The 24,656-nt window shown below is 52.1% G+C and overlaps 1 protein-coding gene and 1 long non-coding RNA gene across 3 annotated transcripts in view; one reads left to right on the forward strand and one right to left on the reverse strand.

Annotated features, from left to right (window-relative positions):
* Positions 1-5,377: 5,377 nt before the first annotated feature.
* Positions 5,378-8,146, reverse strand: LOC140403394 (uncharacterized). The gene is made up of 3 exons (XR_011938295.1): positions 7,978-8,146; positions 6,759-6,902; positions 5,378-6,643 (listed from the first exon to the last, which is right to left on the reverse strand). It is a non-coding gene; the product is annotated as an uncharacterized lncRNA (long non-coding RNA).
* Positions 8,147-11,490: 3,344 nt separating this feature from the next.
* LOC140403295 (Krueppel-like factor 1) overlaps positions 11,491-24,656 on the forward strand; it is a 48,526-nt gene continuing 35,360 nt past the window's right edge. Inside the window, exons 1-2 of one of the 2 annotated variants that reach the window (XM_072491113.1) lie at positions 11,491-11,777; positions 16,846-16,963. Coding sequence is in view for 1 of the 2 variants with exons in the window: in XM_072491112.1 (XP_072347213.1) it covers positions 11,691-11,777 (87 nt within the window). In the remaining variant the exon portion in view is untranslated. The remainder of the gene's footprint in view (positions 11,778-16,845; positions 16,964-24,656) is intronic. The other variant, XM_072491112.1, reaches the window with a different exon arrangement.

Below are 24,656 nucleotides of genomic sequence, written 5' to 3' on the forward strand. Positions count from 1 at the left end.
CATTGTCACAAAACCCTCGATCAGCCAACAACCCCGAATCGAGCTTCCCCCCCCCCCCCCCCCCGACCTCAGTTCCCGTCCCGATGTAAGCCGAATCTCCAGCCAATGGGGCGCATAGTGCGAGATTACTACCCCCGCGTACTCTGCCCTCCCTCCCAACCAAAAACCTCCTGGCTCACCACAAAAAATGGCTATCCTTGAATACACCCTATAAACATGTGAGAAAAAGGAATACTCCCTTCCCCTGGGTTCTTGAAGTGCCATGGGTCCACCATACCCCATCTTTTCCATAAACCCGGGTTTCCCAGAGGAAACCCAAGCAGGCACGGGGAGAACGTGCAGACTCCGCACAGACAGTGACCCAAGTCGGGAATCAAACCTGAGAGCCTGGCGCTGTGAAGCAACAGTGCTAACCACCTTGCTACGTGCCGCCCATCAGCCCATCTGATATTCCCCCCCCCCCCCCCACCACCAAGTCCCCAAGTACAGTTGCCCCTTTCCCCCCTAGATCGTGAAAGTCCACATTAAGATCATTTTCCTTCACCGCTTTTTCGTCCCGGTGTGGGACCCTAGTCCACCCGGATACAGCATGCCAAACTGCACCTTGCTTTTAAACAGCGCAGCGTTGGCCTGTCCAGCACTTGACCAGGTCCGTTCAAATGTCCTGGCACAAGCGAATGATGTGTCCTTCCCACTTACATGACCACATGCTCTTCACCCACCGCAGAATCCGCTCTTTGTTCTGGAATCTGGGAGCCTCACTATTGTTGCCCGTGATGGTTCCCCGGATTTGTGTCTCTGAGCGACGTGTGGGCCCGGTCCACCTCTGGGGGCTTGGCAAAGCCTTCCTCCCCGACCAGCTTTCCGAGCATCGATGCCACGAATCCGGTCGGGCTCCTCCCCTCCGTGCCCTCTGGTAACCTGATGATCCGTAGGTTCTGCCGGCGGGGCCTGTTTTCCTGGTCACCTACCTTCCCCTTCAGTGCCTTCTGGGTCGTCACCAACCTTGCCACCTCGGCTTCGAGCAAGGCAATCTGCTCTCCCTGGTCCGTGGCTGCCTTTTTCAGGTCCCACACCATTGCCCCCTGGGCCCCAGTCTCCACTCCGCTCTGTTTCTCGGAGAGAGCCACCTTTCGTGGCTCAGCTCATGGCTGCCACAGGAAGGCCTCTAAAACTGACTGCATCTGGCAGAGCTGTACGAGTGGCCTTCTCTCTCACCACCTATCTCCAACTGCCATCCAATTAGCTAAACTAAAACTTTAAAAAACCTTCTCTGCCTTACAAGGCCCCAGTTGCTCAGCAACCGCTGCTGATTTATTTACTCTTCATGCTGTAGCCCTCTCTAAGCACAATCGAGACACAGTTGGAACCGAACCAACCCACATGCAAATAAACACCTTTGTCCAACATGAATCTAACTATAGGGGTGAATCCTCCTCTGGTAGGGTACTGTGTTACGCTGGCAGGGCACTATGTTCCACTGGCAGGGTACTGTGTTCCGCTGGCAGGGTACTGTGTTCCGCTGGCAGGGTATTGTGTTCCACTGGCAGGGTACTGTGTTCCGCTGGCAGGGTACTGTGTTCTGCTGACAGGGTACGGTGTTCTGCTGGCAGGGTGCTGTGTTCCGCTGGCAGGGTACTGTGTTCTGCTGACAGGGTACGGTGTTCTGCTGGCAGGGTGCTGTGTTCCGCTGGCAGGGTACTGTGTTCCGCTGGCAAGGTGGTACAGTGTTCCGCTGGCAGGGTACTGTGTTCCGCCGGCAACGCGCACCGCCCGCGGGTTTCCTGGCCAACAATGTGCCAAGAAACACATGGCTGGGGAGGCGGAGAATTCACCCCATAGGTTTTAACCCTTCCAGGCACAGAAACATTAAATTGAACCCACTTAAAACTATACCTTATTTCTAATGTTTACCGATACAAATATAAACCCCTTCAAGTTGCCTTTGTTTTCCTAACACAAGTAATTTAGAAATGTTCGTTCCAGACATCCGTGCTGTATGACTGTTCCTCTCATTCGGTATGAGGTATTGTTCCACGTGGCTGATACCCTAACCAAGTGCTCATTCGTTAAGTTTGTGAGATATCTCAGAATGAATGGACATCACAGCTGTTCCGATCCTGTCACCAGCTGATGCTGACTCAGATAGGTCACCCTGACAATGGCCGCCAATTTAATTTTGCTCATGGCGTCATCTGCACAGTGCGCCGTACCACTGCAAGTAAAGGGTGCTCAGACCATTGCCCAGAAATCACCACATGGCACTTCCCGGAGGTGCGATCAGAAAGAAACCGAGTCAAAGGTGGTGATGTTGGAAGGACTGACCAGTTAAATGCTTGGCCTTAAACGTGGGCTTTAAGGAGGATCTTTTAGGGGGTGTGCAGGGAGGTGGAGGGGTTTAGAGGGAATTGTGGCTGCCCAGAGAGCACTGAGTAAAGGCTGAAAGGCTTAGGAGGCACGTAAGAGCGAGGGAGATAGACAAGGGGTTGCGAATGCTCGAGGGTTTCCACCAGAAAAATATATAAGCCCCGCCCGCCCCATCCTTATTGGCCCTGTAGATACTGCAAACAAAATTAAAGAGGACAGCAGCCCCCCCCCCACTCCGCCGCCCCCCCCCCTCACCCCTGCTCTCCCCCTCCTCACTCAGTGAGTGGGTTATAGTCCAGATCACAGCCCCAGAATTCCAAATTTTAACACCATTAGAAACTAGGGGCAGAATTTCTGGGCCCCACTGATATCGAGAATAGAGGTGGACGACACGCTGGTTTCCCCCCACCGCTACCCCCCTAACCCCCCCCCCCCACTGCTACCCTCCCCTACCCCCCCCCCCCCCCCACCGCTACCCTCCCCTACCCCCCCCCCCCCCCACTCCCGCCGTCAGCCCTTTAATGGAAGGTGAGTTTAGGGGCGATGCCCATCCCAGTGCAACGGGCAGCCGACTGGATTCATTAAGGGACTGGCTGAGTACAATTAATAATAATATAATACTAATATTATTATTATCAATTAAAGGCTGACTGGGATTTCCCAGTTAAGTCTCCAGTTTAATTATAATCTTTATTATTATTCTGTCACAAGTAGGCTTACATTAACACTGCAATGAAGTTACTGTGAAAATCCCCTCGTCGCCACATTCCGGCGCCTGTTCGGCGACACAGAGGGAGAATTCAGAATGTCCAATTCACCCCAAAAGCACGTCTTTCGGGACTTGTGGGAGGAAACCGGAGCCCCCGGAGGAAACCCACGCAGACACGGGGAGAACATGCAGACTCCACAGGGACAGCGACCCAAGTGGGAATTGTACCTGGGATCCTGGCGCTGTGAAGCAACATTGCTGCCCGATGCAATGGGCAGCCGGCACCCAGTCCGAGGCCAGAGGAGTGGGGGAGGGGAGGGGGGAGGGGAGGGGGGGAGGGGGCTTGGGGAGGGTGTTGGGAGGCGGTGAGCCAGTACATGTGGCAGACCTACAGACTCCCCCCCCCCCCCCCCCCCCCCCCCCGCCAACACCCCACCCCCTCACTTGCCCCGAGCTAGTAGCCTGGATTGTCACCTAGGTTACCCCCTAGTCGGGTTCTTCGCTCAAGCTGGCAGGTCTCTGATTAGCCGTCCGGCTTCGAGAGCCAGCCTTAATTGCAGGGAACCCCTGACTCCACGCCAATCAAGGAGGGGTGCAGGCCAGGATCCTAAAGAGTGACTGTATTTCCAGGTGATGGGGAGAGAGGAGGGGTGGGGGGCGATGGGAAGGGGGCAGGGCGGGGGGGTAGGTGCCGGGAGGTTTAGGACCCCGGAATCAGCCCCCGGCTCCTGTTTCCTGCCTCCCATCTGAAAACTAGCCCTCGGGTTTTCTAAATGAAAGGCTAGTGTTGGAGGAGATCCTGTACGAAACCGCAGGAGGTGACTTCACCCGCTCAACGGCTGTTTCTGAGTCGGCTGTGTTGGCATCAGAGACTAAAATCCCTCGTGCGGCCACGTTTATCTGGGTAACGGCAGCTAAACCCCACAGGAGCTACTGAGGTGGCCGCCCTGGTGGTGCAAACGTTTAACTCAAGATAATCTCAAGACTGATCTTGAATGTTTCCGGTGATAGGGCCCTGATTGTTCCATTGTTGGATCATCTTTGGGAAGGAAGATTGTTGATACGACGGGAGGGATTCTCCCGTCCCCCAGACACGTGCTTCTCGGCGCCGCGCCGTTTGCTGGCATGGGGTTGCCTACTCCCGCCGCTTGTCGATGTTTTGCGTTATTTGAGGCACTATCTGACATGAGTTCTAAAATCTCAGGTAATAACAATGGAGCTAAAACAAATCTTCCTTCACAGATTCACAGAATTGTTCCGGTGCAGAATGAGGCCATTCGGCCCATCGTGTCTGCAAACGAGCATCATGACTTCGCGCCATACCCCTGCCTTTCCCTGCTCATCGTTGCTATTCGAATAATCATCTAACGTCCTCTCTCTCCAATGCCTCGATTGAACCGGCCTCCAACACACTTCCAGGCAGCGCGTACAGACCCCAACCACTCGCTGGGTAAAATGTTTTTTCTCACTTCACATTTGCTTTTTTTGCTATGCCACGCAATGGCCATTTCTAACACGAGGGAATGTGGCCATTGCCCCTTGACAGTCAATGGCAGGACCATCACTGAATCTCCCACAACCAACATCCTGGGGGTTACCATTGATCAGAAACTGAACCAGATCAGCCATGTGAATACCAGGGCAGGTCTGAGGTAGGAATCCTGCAGTGAGTAACTCACCCACTGACTCGCCAAATCCATCTGTAAGGCACAAGTCAGGAGTGTGATGGAAAATTGCCCATTTGCCTGGATGAGCGCAGCTCCAACAATGCTCAGGAGGCTCGACACCATCCAGGACAAAGCAGCCCCGCTTGATTGGCACCCCTTCCATAAACATTCACTCCCTCCATCACTGATACACAGTGGCAGCCATGGTGTACCATCTGTCATAATATCCACTCATGTATATAATGAGATGCAGACAGGCAGTGATTGACCAGGATGACCAGTAAGCACACGACACAGTGCAGCCAATCACCAGACAGGACACTGCCACTATAAAGCCAGAGGGCACTAGGTTTCCCGCTCTCTCGGGACCCAGCCACTGAGACAGTCAGAGTCCACGAGCTAGCAAGCACAAACACCATGCGGTAGCTAGTAAGTCTGGTCAGGCTACTACAAGGTCACTAGTCAGATCAGTATAGTGTCGACCCACAGCTGAATATGTTTATCAGTTCTATCGTTCAATAAAACAGTGTTGGATCTCCTCCAGTGTTAGATGTCTGTTTCTAGTGTTGTAGGGAAAAATCCCTTGTACCGGTGCATTCAAGAGGCCGAGTCTCAAGGCAAGGTTCAAAGCGTTGTTCTTTATTGTACAATTACTGAAGCCTTCAGGGAGACCCACGCAGCCAGCTCAGAAACAGTGACTTGGCCACGTTGATCTCGACAATTACACATTCGCTCTGTATTTTTATAGATTTGAGCGGGAACATTTGCTCATACATAATAGTTAAAAAGTGGTGGGTAGTTTTGATTTAGATCTCTCAGACAGGTTTAAACTGAGAATATGCATCCTATTCGGCCAGGAAGCTCCCTGGTAGACTTTGTCAATTTACATCTGTATGGTGTGTGTCCGTGTTGATGAGATTATCTGTGCTCGCTCCGGTGTCCCTCCCTTGCCAATTTGCATCTGTATGGTGTGTCCCCGTGTTGATGAGATTATCTGTGCTCGCTCCGGTGTCCCTCCCTTCTCTAATGTGTTTTCCATTATCTCCCTGATGTGTCTCCTTAACTAAATCGACCTCCGATGTCTGTGGCTGTGCTATGCTTTTGTTTCTGTGTTTGCTAGATGAGGTGTTAATGTCATCTTTGTCCTGCTGTATGTGTAGGGGACGCTAATCTAATCTATACATTTCATTTATTCCTTCTATTCTGGTTTCTTTGCCTGCCTTGGCCATTTTATTTATAGACTATTTCATTCTTTCATAAGTCTTTGTAATACAGTTGTGCCATATATCCCACTGCCAGGGTCTTGACTTGCAGATATCCCGATCTCCTGGCCATGGGGCTGTTTTAAGATGCAGCCTCGTGCTGTTGCTGGGCAGAACAAGGGTCTTCCATCAATTTCGAATTAAAGGTCTCTCAGCTGTGCAGAAGGGGATTTAAACGAATGTCCATCCGGGTGTCCCCTTCTGCATTGTGGGCACATTATAGACGGTGCCAATCAGTCCAATAAAACAGTCCAATGAATGAAGAATGTTTGATGATAAAAATATGATCTTGGAAAATGGCCTACTTCACTAGCTTCCCTGCATCGAGTGCAGTCCACATCGAACCTACCTGCCTGACACATCATGGTACCAGAGTGGTACTGATCGTGACGGACCTACCTCGATTGAATCAGCATTGACTAGCAAGCAGCCATCCGGTGAAATGGAAAACATCCAGCCGCCTCCGCAGCTCCACATCTCCGGCAACCTCGGCGTCAATTGGAAAATCTTCAAGCAAAAGTTCCCATTGTACATCGAGGCCACCGACCTCGAAGCAGCATCGGATGCCAGGAAGATCGCGCTATTTCTCTCCACCGCGGGGGACCACGCCATCCACATCTACAACTCCCTTACGTTCGCTGACGGCGAAGACAAAACAAAATTCAAAACAGTCCTGCTGAAGTTTGACAGCCACTGCGACATTGAGGTTTGCCTAACACATCACCATCTACAAGATGCACTGCAGCAACTCACCAATGTTCCTTCGACATCACCTTCCAAACCCACGGCCACTACCATCCAGAAGGTCAAGGGCAGCAAAAACCTGGGAACACTGCTTGAGATTCCCCTCCAAGTCACTCACCATCCTGTCTTGGGAATATATCGGCCGTTCCTTCACTGTCAAACAACAACAAAGAACAAAGAAATGTACAGCACAGGAATAGGCCCTTCGGCCCTCCAAGCCCGTGTCGACCATGCTGCCCGACTAAACTACAATCTTCTACACTTCCTGGGTCCGTATCCCTCTATTCCCATCCTATTCATGTATTGGTCAAGATGCCCCTTAAATGTCACTATCATCCCTGCTTCCACCACCTCCTTCGGTCGCGAGTTCCAGGCACCCACTACCCTCTGTGTAAAAAACTTGCCTCGTACATCTACTCTAAACCTTGCCCCTCTCACCTTAAGCCTATGCCCCCTAGTAATTGACCCCTCTACCCCGGGGAAAGGCCTCTGACTATCCACTCTGTCAATGCCCCTCATAATTTTGTAGACCTCTATCAGGTCGCCCCTCAACCTCCTTTGTTCCAGTGAGAATAAACTGAGTTTATTCAACCGCTCCTCATAGCTAATGCCCTCCATACCAGGCAACATTCTGGTAAATCTCTTCTGCACCCTCTCTAAAGCCTCCACATCCTTTTGGTAGTGTGGCGACCAGAATTGAACACTATACTCCAAGTGTGGCCTAACTAATGTTCTATACAGCTGCAACATGACTTGCCAATTCTTATACTCAATGCCCCGGCCAATGAAGGCAAGCATGCCGTATGCCTTCTTGACTACCTTCTCCACCTGTGTTGCCCCGTTCAGTGACCTGTGGACCTGTACGCCTAGATCTCTCTGACTTTCAATACTCTTGAGGGTTCTACCATTCATTGTATATTCCCTACCTGCATTAGACCTTCCAAAATGCATTACCTCACATTTGTCCGGATTAAACTCCATCTGCCATCTCTCCGCCCAAGTCTCCAAACAATCTAAATCCTGCTGGTCAAAATCCTGGAACTCCCTCCCTAACAGCACAGTGGGTGTACCTACACCACATGGACTGCAGCGGTTCAAGAAGGCAGCTCACCACCACCTTCTCAAGGGGCAATTAGGATTGGACAATAAATGCCGGCCTAGCCAGTGACACCCAAATTTCATGAATGAATTTTTTAAAAGGCTGACCAGGCCTCCTTCGTACTCTTACCTGCCATTGGCCTGCTGGGAAAATTAGTAGATTGATGATCAACCTGTTTGGCCGCATTATGATCACACCTTCTTTAAACATGTAGTCCTGGAGAGGGGCTCAAACCTGGAGCTTCTAGCGCAGAACCAGCTACCCACTGGACCGCAAGACTTCCACGTCCTAAATATAACCTGGCTAAATGAATGAAATGAAATGAAATGAAAATCGCTTATTGTCACAAGTAAGCTTCAAATGAAGTTACTGTGAAAAGCCCCAAGTCGCCACATTCCGGCGCCTGTTCGGGGAATTATGGAATGGGTTCTCCAAAACACCAGGAATAATCCCAGAAATACACACACTCCATGGGGTAAAAACAAATTGAACCCGCGCAGTTCCCTTGACTTGGCAAAATAGGCTCCTGGCGCAGTCCAGACTTTCAAACCCGTGATCCCTGGAAGTAAAGAGATTCCGGGGATCCTCGAGGCCAGAGTGGAGACTAAGCAATCTGTACCTGAGCAGGGTTAATGATCTTGGGAAGAGGTGGTTTGATAGAGATGTTCAGAGTGGTGAGGGGATTCAATAGAGCAGACAGGGGGAAACATTTCCATTGGTAAGGGTGAGGGGGTGTCAGTCAGCAGAGACACAGATATAAGATCACTGCTAAAAGAACCAGAGGGGTGATGAAAATCATTCCTTAAATACAAATTAAACACACTGATGCGGAGCGATACATTTTGTGGGAGGAACGTGAAGAGACAGACAAATAAAGGGTTCAGCTCTAAAGGACATGGTTGTGTATGAGCTGTTACGGGCCAGGGTTTAGAGAACCCCAAAGTGTATCATGGAGTTCACCTGACCCACAATTTTTAATAGATTGTGGTGTGGGGAGCACACGGCCCACTCTACAGGTGTGGTACAGCAGAAATGGAAAAGTATTTTTTAAAGTAAAACAATGTTTATTCTATGAACTCAAGTTAACCTTTTTAAAACATACAGTGAACATCTTAGCAACCATCAATTCAAATGCAACCCCCAAAGAATACAATAGCTTAATCCTTTAAGCTTTCCTTTTAACATCCATAAAACTTAAAACACCTTTTACCAGAAGCCCATCAGGTTAAAGTCACTACTGTTATTAGTTTTAAATCACCAGGATCGATTTACAGTCTTTAGGTTACAGAGAGATTCATACACCTTCTGGCTGTGACTGCAGCTATCCAGCTCTGAAAACGAAACTAAAACACACCCTGCAGCAAACAGCCTAAAACGAAAGTAAAAAGCGGACAGACAGCCCAGCTCCACCCACTTTCTGACATCACTGCGGTAATAAACACCCATTTCTTAAAGGTACTCTCACTACAGATATTTATATACACACCCATTTATAAACACCCATTTCCTAAAGGTACTCTCACTACAGATATTTATATACGCACCCATTTATAAACATCCATTTCTGAAAGGTACTCTCACGTGACAGAGCTTAAGGCATGAAAGGTGGCAGGACATGTTAAAAGACCAGTTACTAAATACGCAGCATCCTCGAATATAAACAGAACTTAAATAAATAAATTTAGAGATCCAATTCATTTTCTTTTAAATGAAGGGGCAATTTAGTGTGGCCAATATAAAATCAGAAAACACGGTAAACTCAGTAGGTCTCGCAGCATCTGTGGCAAGAGAAACAGAGTTAACGTTTCAACTCCGCCTGACGTCATATTGGAGCTGAAATGTTAACTCTGTTTCTCTCTCTACAGAAGCTGCCAGACCTGCTGAGTTTATCCGGCATTTTCGTTTTTGTTTCAGAATTCCAGCATCCACAGTATTTTGCTTTTATTATTACGCAGTATCCTGGGCTTTAGTAATAGGGGCATCGAGTGCCATAGAATTAGAATCATAGAATTGATACAGTGCAGAATGAGGCCATTCAGCCCATCGAGTCTGCCCCGGCTCTCTGAAAGAACACCCTACCTAGCCCCCCCCCCCCCCGCCCTATCCCCGTAACACCACCTACCCTGCACACCTTTGAACTGTACAAGAGCAAGGAGGTTATGTGGAACTAATAGAAGACATCAGTTAGACCTCAGCTGGAATATTGTGGTTAACACTGTTGCTTCACAGCACCAGGTCCCTCAGGTTCGATTCCCATCTTGGGTCACTGTCTGTGCGGAGTCTGCATGTTCTCCCCGTGTCTGCGTGGGTTTCCTCCGGGTGCTCCGGTTTCCTCCCACAAGTCCCGAAAGACGTGCTGTTAGGTGAATTGGACATTCTGAATTCTCCCTCTGTGTACCCGAACAAGCGCCGGAATGTGGCGACGAGGGGCTTTTCACAGTAACTTCATTGCAGTGTTAATGTAAGCCTCCTTTTGACAATAATAAAGATTATTATTATTAAATCTGGGTGCCACACTATAGGATGGATGCAAATGCATTGGAGAGAGGGCAGAAGAGGTTCACAAAATGGTTCCAGGGCTGAGAAACTTCAGTTATGGAGATAGATCGGAGAGGTGGGGCTGTTCTCCTGGGAGAGAAGGCGGCGGAGGGGAGCTTTGCTAGAAGTATTCAAAATCATGAGGGGGCTGGACAGGGTAGGTCGGGAGAAGCCATTTCCGTTGGCAGAATGGTCAAGACCGAGGAGGGCACAGATTTAAGGTAAGCGGTAGAAGAAGCAAAAAGACGAGGAGGAAAATAATTTTCACGCAGCGAGTGGTGGGGTCTGGAATGTACTGCCTGGGGGGGGGGGGGGGGCGTTGGTGGAGGCCGGTTACATCGTGGCATTCGAGAGGAAATTAGACGATTATTCGAAAAGGGAAGAATCTGCAAGGCGACGGAGCGAAGGTGTGGGAGAGTGGCACTGGGAGAAATGCTCATTTGGAGTGCTAGTATTGAGACAGTGGGCTGAATAGGCCTCCCTCTGCACTGTAACAATGGGACTGGAAGGGTGGTGAAACTCGATTCAATAGTAAGATTCAGAAAGAAATTGCTTATGCACTTGAAACATTAAAAAAATAAAACAAAATTGCAGGTTGAAAGGGAAGGGAAGGAGGGAAACCAATTGGCAGCTATTTCATACGGCAATCACACACACAATGGGCCAAATGGCCTCAATCCGCGCTCAAACATTGCGTGTGTCAACAGAAGCTGATGCAAGCAAAGTTACTTTAAAATACTAAACTTAAAGGTTCGGCACAACATCGTGGGCCGAAGGGCCTGTTCTGTGCTGTATTTTCTATGTTCTATGTTATGTTCTATGTTCTTAAATCATCTTGTCAACATTACAAAAAAAAACTGCTAGAAGACTTTGCTCTCCGTAAAGTTTTTAAAAAGTTTATTAAACTTTATTTTCAAAGTTTATTAAACTTTTTTTTTGTTCCAAAAGGTTGGACACTTTTTTTTGGGGGGGTGTCAATTTCATAACTTGCAACTGACAGGCACCGCCCTTAGCCAGCAGAAACTTTCATTAATATTGGAGTGTGTTCATTTAAATCAGGCGTCTGAATATTAATCAGGGACAAGGACAACCCCCGTTCACAGTCGAGCTGTGGGGGGGGGGGGTGGTTAAAGGGAGAATTGGGAGCCAACCTGTTGCCTGTCAGATCGGGAACGGGGAGGTGATTATGAGAGTGAGCAGTCAGCAGAGAGGCAGACACAGGGAGTGCAGCCACACAGACAACGGGGAGCCTCTTCCCCACAACAACCTGGAGGGTGACAAGCTGCTGCCTTACTCCCCTCGGCATGGCTTTAGCAGACGCCGTCCTCCCTTCCATCAGCTCGTTTGCCAACTGCAGCAACTTCCAGGAGAGACAGAACGCGATCATTAAGGTACAACAGGATGGAAAAGCAGCAAGGAGCAGATCAGAGCTGGAGTGACTTACCTGGTGGAGTGGGGAGGAGGAGGAGGAGGAGGGGGTGGTGGTGGTGGTGGAGTGGGGAGGAGGAGGAGGGGGTGGTGGTGGAGTGGGGGGGAGGAGGAGGGGGTGGTGGTGGAGTGGGGGGAGGAGGAGGGGGTGGTGGTGGAGTGGGGAGGAGGAGGAGGGGGTGGTGGTGGAGTGGGGGGGAGGAGGAGGGGGTGGTGGTGGAGTGGGGGGGAGGAGGAGGGGGTGGTGGTGGAGTGGGGGGGGAGGAGGAGGGGGTGGTGGTGGAGTGGGGGGGAGGAGGAGGGGGTGGTGGTGGAGTGGGGGGGAGGAGGAGGGGGTGGTGGTGGAGTGGGGGGGAGGAGGAGGGGGTGGTGGTGGAGTGGGGGGGAGGAGGAGGGGGTGGTGGTGGAGTGGGGGGGAGGAGGAGTGGGGGGGAGGAGGAGGGGGTGGTGGTGGAGTGGGGGGGAGGAGGAGGGGGTGGTGGTGGAGTGGGGGGGAGGAGGAGGGGGTGGTGGTGGAGTGGGGGGGAGGAGGAGGGGGTGGTGGTGGAGTGGGGGGGAGGAGGAGGGGGTGGTGGTGGAGTGGGGGGGAGGAGGAGGGGGTGGTGGTGGAGTGGGGGGGAGGAGGAGGGGGTGGTGGTGGAGTGGGGGGGAGGAGGAGGGGGTGGTGGTGAGTGGGGGGAGGAGGAGGGGGTGGTGGTGGAGTGGGGGGGAGGAGGAGGGGGTGGTGGTGGAGTGGGGGGAGGAGGAGGAGGGGGTGGTGGGGAGTGGGGGGAGGAGGAGGGGGTGGTGGTGGAGTGGGGGGGAGGAGGAGGGGGTGGTGGTGGAGTGGGGGGGAGGAGGAGAGGGTGGTGGTGGAGTGGGGGGGAGGAGGAGAGGGTGGTGGTGGAGTGGGGGGGAGGAGGAGGGGGTGGTGGTGGAGTGGGGGGGAGGAGGAGGGGGTGGTGGTGGAGTGGGGGGGAGGAGGAGGGGGTGGTGGTGGAGTGGGGGGGAGGAGGAGGGGGTGGTGGTGGAGTGGGGAGGAGGAGGGGGTGGTGGTGGAGTGGGGAGGAGGAGGGGGTGGTGGTGGAGTGGGGAGGAGGAGGAGGGGGTGGTGGTCGAGTGGGGAGGAGGAGGGGGTGGTGGTGGGTGGGGAGGAGGGGGTGGAGTGGGGGGAGAGTGGGGAGGGGGTGGGGGGAGAGTGGGAGGGGGTGGGGGAGAGTGGGGAGGGGGTGGGGGGAGAGTGGGGAGGGGGGTGGGGGGGAGAGTGGGGGAGGGGGTGGGGGGAGAGTGGGGAGGGGGTGGGGGGGAAGAGTGAGGGGGAGGGGGGGAAGAGTGAGGGGGAGGGGGGGAAGAGGGGAGGGGGGGAAGAGGGGAGGGGGGGAAGAGGGGAGGGGGGGCAGGGGGGAGGGGGTGGGGGGGGCAGAGTGAGGGGGTGGGGGGGCAGAGTGAGGGGGTGGGGGGGCAGAGTGAGGGGGTGGGGGGCAGAGTGAGGGGGAAGGGGGGCAGAGTGAGGGGGAGGGAGGGGGGGAGAGTGAGGGGGGGAGAGTGAGGGGGGGAGAGTGAGGGGGAGGGAGGGGGGGGAGAGTGAGGGGGGGAAGAGTGAGGGGGGGAGGAGGGAGGGGGGGAAGAGTGAGGGGGGGAGGGGGAGGGGGGAGGGGCGGGGTGGGGGGGCAGAGTGAGGGGGTGGGGGGGCAGAGTGAGGGGGTGGGGGGGCAGAGTGAGGGGGTGGGGGGGGCAGAGTGAGGGGGTGGGGGGGCAGAGTGAGGGGGTGGGGGGGCAGAGTGAGGGGGTGGGGGGGCAGAGTGAGGGGAAGGGGGGCAGAGTGAGGGGGAGGGAGGGGGGAGAGTGAGGGGGGGGCAGAGTGAGGGGGAGGGAGGGGGGGAGAGTGAGGGGGGGGGCAGAGTGAGGGGGAGGGAGGGGGGGAGAGTGAGGGGGGGGCAGAGTGAGGGGGAGGGGGGGCAGAGTGAGGGGGAGGGGGGGGAGAGTGAGGGGGGGAGAGTGAGGGGAGGGAGGGGGGGGAGGGGGGGAAGAGTGAGGGGGGGGAGGGGGGGAAGAGTGAGGGGGAGGGAGGGGGGGGGAGTGAGGGGGGAGAGTGAGGGGGAGGGAGGGGGGAAGAGTGAGGGGGAGGAGGGGAGGGAGGGGAGGAAGAGTGAGGGGGAGGGAGGGGGGAAGAGTGAGGGGGAGGGGAGGGGGGAAGAGTGAGGGGGAGGGAGGGGGGGAGAGTGAGGGGGAGGAGGGGGGGGAAGAGTGAGGGGGAGGGAGGGGGGGGAAGAGTGAGGGGGAGGGAGGGGGGGAAGAGTGAGGGGGAGGGAGGGGGGGAAGAGTGAGGGGAGGGAGGGGGGGAAGAGTGAGGGGGAGGGGGGGAAGAGTGAGGGGGAGGGAGGGGGGAAGAGTGAGGGGGAGGGAGGGGGGAAGAGTGAGGGGGGAGGGAGGGGGGAGGGAGGGGGGGGAAGAGTGAGGGGGAGGGAGGGAGGGGAAGAGTGAGGGGGAGGGAGGGGGGGAAGAGTGAGGGGGAGGGAGGGGGAAGAGTGAGGGGGAGGGGGGGAAGAGTGAGGGGGAGGGGGGGAAGAGTGAGGGGGAGGGGGGGAAGAGTGAGGGGGAGGGGAGGGGGGGAAGAGTGAGGGGGAGGGACGGAGTCAGGTGGGAATGGGGGAAGAGTGAGGGGGAGAGGGGAGAAGAGTGAGGGGGGAGAGGGGGAAGAGGGACTGAGTGAGGGGAGAGGGGGAAGGGAGGGGGGGAGGAGAGGAGGGGGGAGTGGAGTGAAGAGGGGATGGAGGGGGTGGGAGAGATGGGGGGCTAAGGGAGGAGAGGGGAGAGGGGAGAACAGGGTATGGTGAGGGACGAGGGATGGGGAGGGAGAGGGAGGAGTGGAGGTGAAAATCTCAATTTACTGAAAGATGGGGACGGTATAAACATGACATCACCTTGTGTTATTTCACGGAACATTTTGTGTGTAAAGGAGGGGGGTTGTTTCAATATATTATAGTAGCACTGCCAGCAAGCCTTTCATAGTCGAATAGCAGGTTTTGCGGTTTTGTTGTGAAATAGGAATTTCCATTGCAAGGTGCAGCTAGGTCCAGTTCAACATGCTGGGAATCTGAATTAAAAACAGAAAGTACTTGATGATACTGTGATTGTAAATATTAGACACTCCCGCTGAACTTTAGGGGAACACTCAATGCAGTCGATTCGAGTGTGGATGTGCATTATCAATCTCAAGGGGGAAAGAATTAATACATTTTCTTTGTATCTAAAAAAAAAAGGGTGTTGATTGACCTAATGGCACTTTTGGTTACGTCGAATTAGCAATTTGGTCAAATTTAGAATGGTGAATTTGATGAAGGTGTGTACAACAAGGTATTAAATATTGGGGGAGGGGGGGGAGAATGGGAAGGGTGCAGTGGGTAGCGCCCCTTGCCTCTGGGACAGTAGCTCTGGTTTTGAGTCACCTCCTCAGGACTTGACGTCCATGGAAGGTGTGCTCAAAATGCAGCCAAACAGGTTGATAAATAAAAGCCTGCAAATCCTTGCTATGTGACTGTGGTAGCAGAGCCCACTCCAATACCCGGCCCGTGATCACCAATGCCCTCTTATGGCACAGTATCTGAAGTAAGGGATCTTGTCGAGTTACCACATGAGGCATTTCGTGTTTGTAGGTGCGTGTGTGTCGGGGGAGGGAGGAATGAGTATGCAAAATCGTAGAATTTACAGTGCAGAAGGAGGCCATTCGGCCCATCGAGCCTGCACCGGTCCTTGGAAAGAGCACCCCATTTAAACCCACACCTCCACCCTATCCCAGTAACCCCACCTAACTTTTTGGACACTTAAGGGCAATTTATCATGGCCAATCCACCTAACCTGCACGTCTTTGGACTTGTGGGAGGAAACCGGAGCACCCGGAGGGAAGCCCACACAGACACGGGGAGAACATGCAGACTCCGCACAGACAGGGACCCAAGCCGGGAATCGAACCTGGGACCCTGGCGCTGTGAAGCAACAGTGCTAACCACTGTGCTACCGTGCTGGGAGGATTGAACCAGTTGAGGGATAGACAATGGCAGGGGGGGGCGTGAAGGGGGGGGCGTGAAGGGGAGTAGCGGCCAGTGCTAGTGAGGGAGGAGGGAAACACACTGGGAACTGGGAGGACAGGTGAGGTTGAGTGAGAATGCATGATTGGTCCATGGAATTTACAAGAATTGTCAATTGATTTTTTCTTTGTGCAAAATTTGTTTGTTTTTTTTGTTTTGCTTCGGTTGGCCCTGCGAGATAAAGATCTTTCTGGAATAATTTCAATTGAGAATTCCATTGCGATTGCAAAGCGAGAAACTGTTGCTATTCTGAAGTCCATGTTCTATCGATAAGGGAATAGTGTAGATGGGCTTTAGAGTGGTTTCACAGGTCGCCGCGACATCGAGGGCCGAAGGGCCTGTCCTGCGCTGTAATGTTCTATCGCGACAGTCAGCAGCGTTTTCTGGAGTGTGCAGCGTTCTGTCCTATGTGAGGAAAGTGCGGTGGCCATTCCATGCAGAGCAAGATCCCACAGACACGAAGCATCCCTTTTTAATCTGTATTTTTTTGTTATTTTGGTGGGGTCCCACACTGCCGGACCCCGGTGCAATGTGCAGCAACGCTGGCAACGTAGCACTCCCTCGGTTATTGCACTTGAACACACTGCGATGGCCAGTGGCTGCTCGTGCTGGAACCGATTCTTGCTTTTCCCAGCATCGCGAGGCTCCCGACCTGTGGATCAGGCAAAGCTCGCGGTAATCCCACAGGAAAGCATTCCAGAATTCTCTAGTGATGCTCACAAGGAAGACCTGGGTTCGGAATATGAGGCAAAAGCCCCGATAGTTCAAAATCCAACATAGAAGGACAGGTTTTGCAGCTTACATGATTTTGGGACGTTCCTTTACGGTCAATTAAAGTACATTCAAAGTGCAGTCACTTGTGGCAAAATAGGAAAAGTGGCAACCAGTTTGTGTTCAGAAGATCCCATAAACAAGAATGTGACAATAAACCCCTGGGTTAGTTTTCTTCTTTGTTAATTTGCAGGACGGGGGCATCACTGGCCTAGGCATGAATTTATTGCCCGTCCCCACTTGCCCTAGTGAGGGTATTTAAGAGTCAACCACATTGCCGTGGGCCTGGAGTCACATGTAGGCCTGACCAGGTAAGGACGGCAGATTTCCTTCCTTAAAGGCCATGAGTGAACGAAATGGGCTTTTATGGCATCAATCGACAATAGTCATCATTTAATTCCAGATTTTTTTTGACTGGTTTGGATTCAAACCCAGAGGTGGGTCTCCGAACCACTACATCACTGCCACTGCCTACCCCTAGGGGGAGACAAATATCGGCCTGGACACGAGTGAGGATTCCACCCTGCTCTTCCTCCCTGCGATGGGAGATTTCACATGAAATGAAAATCGCTTATTGTCATGAGTTGGCTTCAAAGAAGTTACTGTGAAAAGCCCCTAGTCGCCACATTCTGGCGCCTGTTCGGGGAGGCTGGTACGGGAATTGAACCGTGCTGCTGGCCTGCCTTGGTCTGCTTTAAAAGCCAGCGATTTGGCCCTGTGCTAAACCAGCCCCTAAACATCCATCTGCGAGGGCGGCCAAGGGCCTTATTTCATCTGAAAGATGGCACCTCTAACCATGCAGCACTCCCTCAGTGGCTGGGCTGGAGTGCCCGCCTGTATTATGTGCTCAAGCTCCTCGAAAAGGGGTCTTAAAAACCTTCAAAAGTGTGGGGGCTACCACTGAGCCACATATACACAACTTGCATTTACAAAGCTCCCTTTGATGTGGTCAAATATTCCAAGGTTCTTCACAGGGAAAAAAAAGTATACAAGCAAAACTTTGAAGGCAGGAGTTTTGGATTTAACCTGAAAGGGATTTTAGAATGTTGTGTCGAGTAACCGTGCGTTCCCACCGACAGCTCCACCCGTAATGTGAAATTGCTGATTACATAATTCAAGAAGATATCAGATGTCCCTGGTCATTTCAGTAATCCTCCCAGCCTTCACTCCCCTCAAAACCAAACAGCCAAGGAACCCTTCACCAGGATTCCAAAACAAATGATGGGACTTTTGCTCCACTGAGAAATTAGTTTCTAAATTCACGTCACGATCTCCACACCACTCAAGAGAAACTCCCCTTCAGTAACTTGCACAGAGGGGGCAAAGATCGTAGAATTTACAGTGCAGAAGGAGGCTATTCGGCCCATCGAGTCTGCACCGGCCCTTGGAAAGGGCACCCTAATTAAGCCCACGCCTCCACTCTATCCCCGTAACCTAGCAACCCCACCTAACCTTTTTTGGACACCAAGGGCAATTTAGCGCGGCCAATCCACCTAACCTGCACGTCTTTGGACTGTGTGAGGAAACCGGAGCACCCGGAGGGAACCCACGCACACACTGGGAGGATGTGCAGACTCCGCACAGACAGTGACCCAAGCCGGGAATCGAACCTGGGACCCTGGAGCTGTGAGGCTGTGGTTGGCAACAGGGCTAACCACACTTAAACAGCAACTAAAGCCTCTCTATGATTTTCCCAGTTATAGGAGGGATTGGTTGCGAAACAAACCAATGGCTGCATCCCAAGGAATATCTTGGAAGCATCTGAAGTTGCTGAGGAATTTTGCATTTGAAGACTGGAGATTGGGATAGTGGCAGGGTGGGAGTTAATTCCACTCCAGAGAGGGTCTTGAAGGGGGTCTTTAGGATCGAAGGTGTTAATATCACCTTTAGTTCCTGGTTTGGCAAATGGTCTGTTTTAAAATGTCCATCCTTGCTTTCAGAGCCTGGTCACTCCTCCTTGTCCATCTGCTCCCGCTCGATATAACGCTCCGAAATCCCGGCTGCTCCTCCAATTCTGGAATCCCTTATTTCTATCATTCCGCCTCTGGCAGCCAATTTTCAGTCATCTACACCCTCAAGCTCGGGAATTCTTTCCCTGACATTCTTTGGCTCAGGATCCTTCTCTCTCTCTTCCTCAGAACATACCTCTTTGACTGAACTATTGGCCAGTTATTCTTCAGTCAAATAATGGGCGGGATTCTCTGTCCGCTGACACCGGAATCGGGAAACATAATTGGTGAGCAGCGGTTTCACGCCAAATCGCAATTCTCCGGTGCCCCGACAGCGGAGTCAATGCGTTCCACTCCGCACGTAGAGTAAACACAGTTAGCGTATCTTTCGCGGGCCTGACCCGGTATTCTCCGGGGCCTCCGCGACGCTCCGGGGCCTCCGCGACGCTCCGCCTCCACTGGGGCGAACTCCCAATGGCGAGGTTCACTTGTGCTTTTAAAAATCGTGAAACAGGCGGCGTGGCTGCTGAGGGAGAGCGAGGGGGTATGGAAAATGTCCGACATCGCAGTAGTGTGCTGACTGCCGTGTCGCTGGCAGGGGGGCTTCTGCCAGGGCCAGGGGGAGGAGCAGGGGTTCGGCAGGAGGTGGGGTCGTGGTGGACTGGCACGGAACACCATTGCCGCGGCTGCAAGGCAACCATGCAGCTGCATACACTGCTGCCTGCCCACTTTGAATTTAGTGCCACCCCCCCCCCCCTTACCAAGTGCCCTCTGGCCCCACCAACCAATCAGTGGGGTGGGTGCGCTCCAGCGCAACCAGTGCCATCTTGTTGGCTGGGATGAGTGTGTGTGGGGAGTGTGATGTGTATGTGCGGCTGGGATGAGTGTGTGCGGGGAGTGTAATGTGTCTGTGCGGCTGCAGCTTGTCAGCCTCCTGAGTGTCAATCACGGACCCGGCGAATCCCCCACCGTTTTTCATTGGAATCGATTGTGTTCCACGCACACCGGTGCTAGCCCCTCCGCGGTCGCTGAATCGGCCCAGGTGCACCACCTGTTTTGCTGTCGTGGAAGTCCACGAAATCTGCCCCGGCGTCAACACTTAGTCTCAGGAATGGAGAATTCCGCCAAATACAATTTTGTTGACAATTTAAAATTATCCCCACCACGGGGATGTTTTAATTGTTAAAGAAGCTTTATAAATGTACGTTCCTTGTTCTTGTTATCTGGTCCATGTCTGGTCTGATTAGCAATAACAATAGATTAAAGTAACTATAAATACTCCGAATATATACCCTGTCTGCAATTGCAGAAAGTCAGGACAGGTTATACATCGAGCCTCTTCTGTTAGTCACGAGTCTGATAAAATCCAGATTAAACTTCTTTCTTGAGTGTGAATATGTGTGGGCAGCACGGTAGCACAGTGGTTAGCACAGTTGCTTCACAGCTCCAGGGTCCCAGGCTCAATTCCCCGCTGGGTCACTATCTGTGCGGAGTCTGCACGTTCTCCCCGTGTGTGCGTGGGTTTCCTCCGGGTGCTCTGGTTTCCTCCCACAGTCCAGAGACGGCCAGGTTAGGTGGATTGGCCATGATCAATTTTCCCTTTGTGTCCAAAAAGGTTAAGTGGGGGTTATGGGGATGATACAGTGTGCTTGAGTAGGGTACTCTTTTGTAAGGGCCGGTGCAGACTCGATGGGCCGAATGGCCTCCTTCTGCACTGTAAATTCTATGTTCCCCACCTACCCACCCCAAGTTCAATTTTCCATTACAAATTTAACTGGAGGAACTTCACCCATCCCTATTGCCCGTGAGGAGGTGGTGACTTGCTGATAAGTTGCAATGGAGTTGCTCAGCTTCACGGTGACCCCTTCTGTTTAGAAAGTGCCTTGCCTTAGTAAAACTAGCTTCACAAGTGGTGTAAATTTGGAGATTTAACGGACCGATGGTAACCAGTTACCAAAGCTTCCTCGAAAAGGTTGCTTCAAAGGGGCATCTTAAAGCTCTGAAGCCTGGGGCCTACAGCTGACGGCATAAGGTTGGGAGCAGCAAATCGGATGGCATTAGTAAGATTCGGGGGTTGAACCACCTTCTGTGACTCACTCGAAGCTAATATTTAATATACCGGCAGCTCACCTCTGGCATTGCTCGTGCTGTGTTGTTTTGTACTGACGAGGGATATTTGGCACGTAACATACATGGCAGCTGTTATGACAACGTGTCAAAAGAACAAACAAAGAACAAAGAAATGTACAGCACAGGAACAGGCCCTTCGGCCCTCCAAGCCCGTGCCGACCATACTGCCCGACTAAACTACAATCTTCTACACTTCCTGGGTCCGTATCCTTCTATTCCCATCCTATTCATATATTTGTCAAGATGCCCCTTAAATGTCCCTATCGTCCCTGCTTCCACTACCTCCTCCGGTAGCGAGTTCCAGGTACCCACTACCCTCTGCGTAAAACACTTGCCTCGTACATCTACTCTAAACCTTGCCCCTCTCACCTTAAACCTATGCCCCCTAGTAATTGACCCCTCTACCCTGGGGAAAAGCCTCTGACTATCCACTCTGTCTATGCCCCTCATAATTTTGTATACCTCTATCAGGTCGCCCCTCAACCTCCTTCGTTCCAGTGAGAACAAACCGAGTTTATTCAACCGCTCCTCATAGCTTATGCCCTCCATACCAGGCAACATTCTGGTAAATCTCTTCTGCACCCTCTCTAAAGCCTCCACATCCTTCTGGTAGTGTGGCGACCAGAATTGAACACTATACTCCAAGTGTGGCCTAACTAAGGTTCTATACAGCTGCAACATGACTTGCCAATTCTTATACTCAATGCCCCGGCCAATGAAGGCAAGCATGCCGTATGCCTTCTTGACTACCTTCTCCACCTGTGTTGGCCCTTTCAGTGACCTGTGGACCTGTACACGTAGATCTCTCTGACTTTCAATAGTCTTGAGGGTTCTACCATTCACTGTATATTCCCTACCTGCGTTAGACCTTCCAAAATGCATTACCTCACATTTGTCCGGATTAAACTCCATCTGCCATCTCTCCGCCCAAGTCTCCAGACAATCTAAATCCTGCTGTATCCTCAGACAGTCCTCATCGCTATCCGCAATTCCACCAACCTTTGTGTCGTCTGCAAACTTACTAATCAGACCAGTTACATTTTCCTCCAAATCATTTATATATACTACAAAGAGCAAAGGTCCCAGCACCGATCCCTGTGGAACACCACTGGTCACAGCCCTCCAATTAGAAAAGCATCCCTCCATTGCTACCCTCTGCCTTCTATGGCCTAGCCAGTTCTGTATCCACCTTGCCAGTTCACCCTTGATCCCGTGTGACTTCACCTTTTGTACTAGTCTACCATGAGGGACCTTGTCAAAGGCCTTACTGAAGTCCATATAGACAACATCTACTGCCCTACCTGCATCAATCATCTTAGTGACCTCCTCGAAAAACTCTATCAAGTTAGTGAGACACGACCTCCCCTTCACAAAACCGTGCTGCCTCTCACTAATACGTCCATTTGCTTCCAAATGGGAGTAGATCCTGTCTCTAAGAATTCTCTCCAGTAATTTCCCTATCACTGACGTAAGGCTCACCGGCCTGTAGTTCCCGGGATTATCCTTGCTACCTTTCTTAAACAGAGGAACAACATTGGCTATTCTCCAGTCCTCCGGGACATCCCCTGAAGACAGCGAGGATCCAAAGATTTCTGTCAAGGCCTCAGCAATTTCCTCTCCAGCCTCCTTCAGTATTCTGGGGTAGATCCCATCAGGCCCTGGGGACTTATCTACCTTAATATTTTTTAAGACACCCAACACCTCGTCTTTTTGGATCACAATGTGACCCAGGCTATCTACACCCCCTTCTCCAGACTCAACATCTACCAATTCCTTCTCTTTGGTGAATACTGATGCAAAGTATTCATTTAGTACCTCGCCCATTTCCTCTGGCTCCACACATAGATTCCCTTGCCTATCCTTCAGTGGGCCAACCCTTTCCCTGGCTACCCTCTTGCTTTTTCTGTACGTGTAAAAAGCCTTGGGATTTTCCTTAACCCTATTTGCTAATGACTTTTCGTGACCCCTTCTAGCCCTCCTGACTCCTTGCTTAAGTTCCTTCCTACTTTCCTTATATGCCACACAGGCTTCGTCTGTTCCCAGCCTTTTAGCCCTGACAAATGCCTCCTTTTTCTTTTTGACGAGGCCTACAATATCACTCGTCATCCAAGGTTCCCGAAAATTGCCGTATTTATCTTTCTTCCTCACAGGAACATGCCGGTCCTGTATTCCTTTCAACTGACACTTGAAAGCCTCCCACATGTCAGATGCTGATTTGCCCTCAAACATCCGCCCCCAATCTATGTTCTTCAGTTCCCGCCTAATATTGTTATAATTAGCCTTCCCCCAATTTAGCACATTCATCCTCGGACCACTCTTATCCTTGTCCACCAGTACTTTAAAACTTACTGAATTGTGGTCACTGTTACCGAAATGCTCCCCTACTGAAACATCTACCACCTGGCCGGGCTCATTCCCCAATACCAGGTCCAGTACCGCCCCTTCCCTAGTTGGACTGTTTACATATTGTTTTAAGAAGCCCTCCTGGATGCTCCTTACAAACTCCGCCCCGTCTAAGCCCCTGGCACTAAGTGAGTCCCAGTCAATATTGGGGAAGTTGAAGTCTCCCATCACCATAACCCTGTTGTTTTTACTCTTTTCCAAAATCTGTCTACCTATCTGCTCCTCTATCTCCCGCTGGCTGTTGGGAGGCCTGTAGTATACCCCCAACATTGTAACTGCACCCTTCTTATTCCTGATCTCTACCCATATAGCTTCACTGCCCTCTGAGGTGTCCTCTCGCAGTATAGCTGTGATATTCTCCCGAACAAGTAGCGCAACTCCACCTCCCCTTTTACATCCCCCTCTATCCCGCCTGAAACATCTAAATCCTGGAACGTTTAGCTGCCAATCCTGCCCTTCCCTCAACCAGGTCTCTGTAATGGCAACAACATCATAGTTCCAAGTAGTAATCCAAGCTCTAAGTTCATCTGCCTTACCCGTAATGCTCCTTGCATTAAAACATATGCACTTCAGGCCACCAGACCCGCTGTGTTCAGCAACTTCTCCCCGTCTGCTCTGCCTCAGAGCCACACTGTCCCTATTCCCTAGTTCTCCCTCAATGCTCTCACCTTCTGACCTATTGCTCCCGTGCCCACCCCCCTGCCATACTAGTTTAAACCCTCCCATGTGACACTAGCAAACCTCACGGCCAGGATATTTATGCCTCTCCGGTTTAGATGCAACCCGTCCTTCTTATACAGGTCACACCTGCCCCGGAAGAGCTCCCAGTGGTCCAGATAATGGAAACCCTCCCTCCTACACCAGCTGTTTAGCCACGTGTTTAGCTGCTCTATCTTCCTATTTCTAGCCTCACTGGCACGTGGCACAGGGAGTAATCCCGAGATTACAACCCTCGAGGTCCTGTCTTTTAACTTTCTGCCCAGCTCCCTGAACTCCTGCTGCAGGACCTCATGCCCCTTCCTGCCTATGTCGTTAGTACCAATATGTACAACGACCTCTGCCTGTTTGCCCTCCCCCTTGAGGATTCCCTCTACCCGTTCGGAGACATCCTGGACCCTGGCACCAGGGAGGCAACATACCATCCTGGAGTCTCTTTCACGTCCACAGAAGCGCCTATCTGTGCCCCTAACTATAGAGTCCCCTATTACTATTACTCTTCTGCGCTTTGACCCTCCCTTCTGAACATCAGAGCCAGCCGTGGTGCCACTGCTCTGGCTGCTGCTGTTTTCCCCTGATAGGCTATCCCCCCCGACAGTAGGCCGCATTGTTTCCTTGCTGCTCATGGCACAATATCGTGAGGTCATTGAGAGATGAATTGCCATGGGGTGAGACTAACTGAGACTGGTAACATTCTGAAACTAGCAAAGAATGTCTTTCTCCCTTTCTCTCTCATTCTTTCAACACTTGGAAATGTGATATTTTGCTGCAAGACTTTACGCAGGTTTTTTTTTGAGTCTGTTGG

Source organism: Scyliorhinus torazame, chromosome 27 (genome assembly GCF_047496885.1).
Source record: "Scyliorhinus torazame isolate Kashiwa2021f chromosome 27, sScyTor2.1, whole genome shotgun sequence".
Lineage (NCBI taxonomy): Eukaryota > Metazoa > Chordata > Chondrichthyes > Carcharhiniformes > Scyliorhinidae > Scyliorhinus > Scyliorhinus torazame.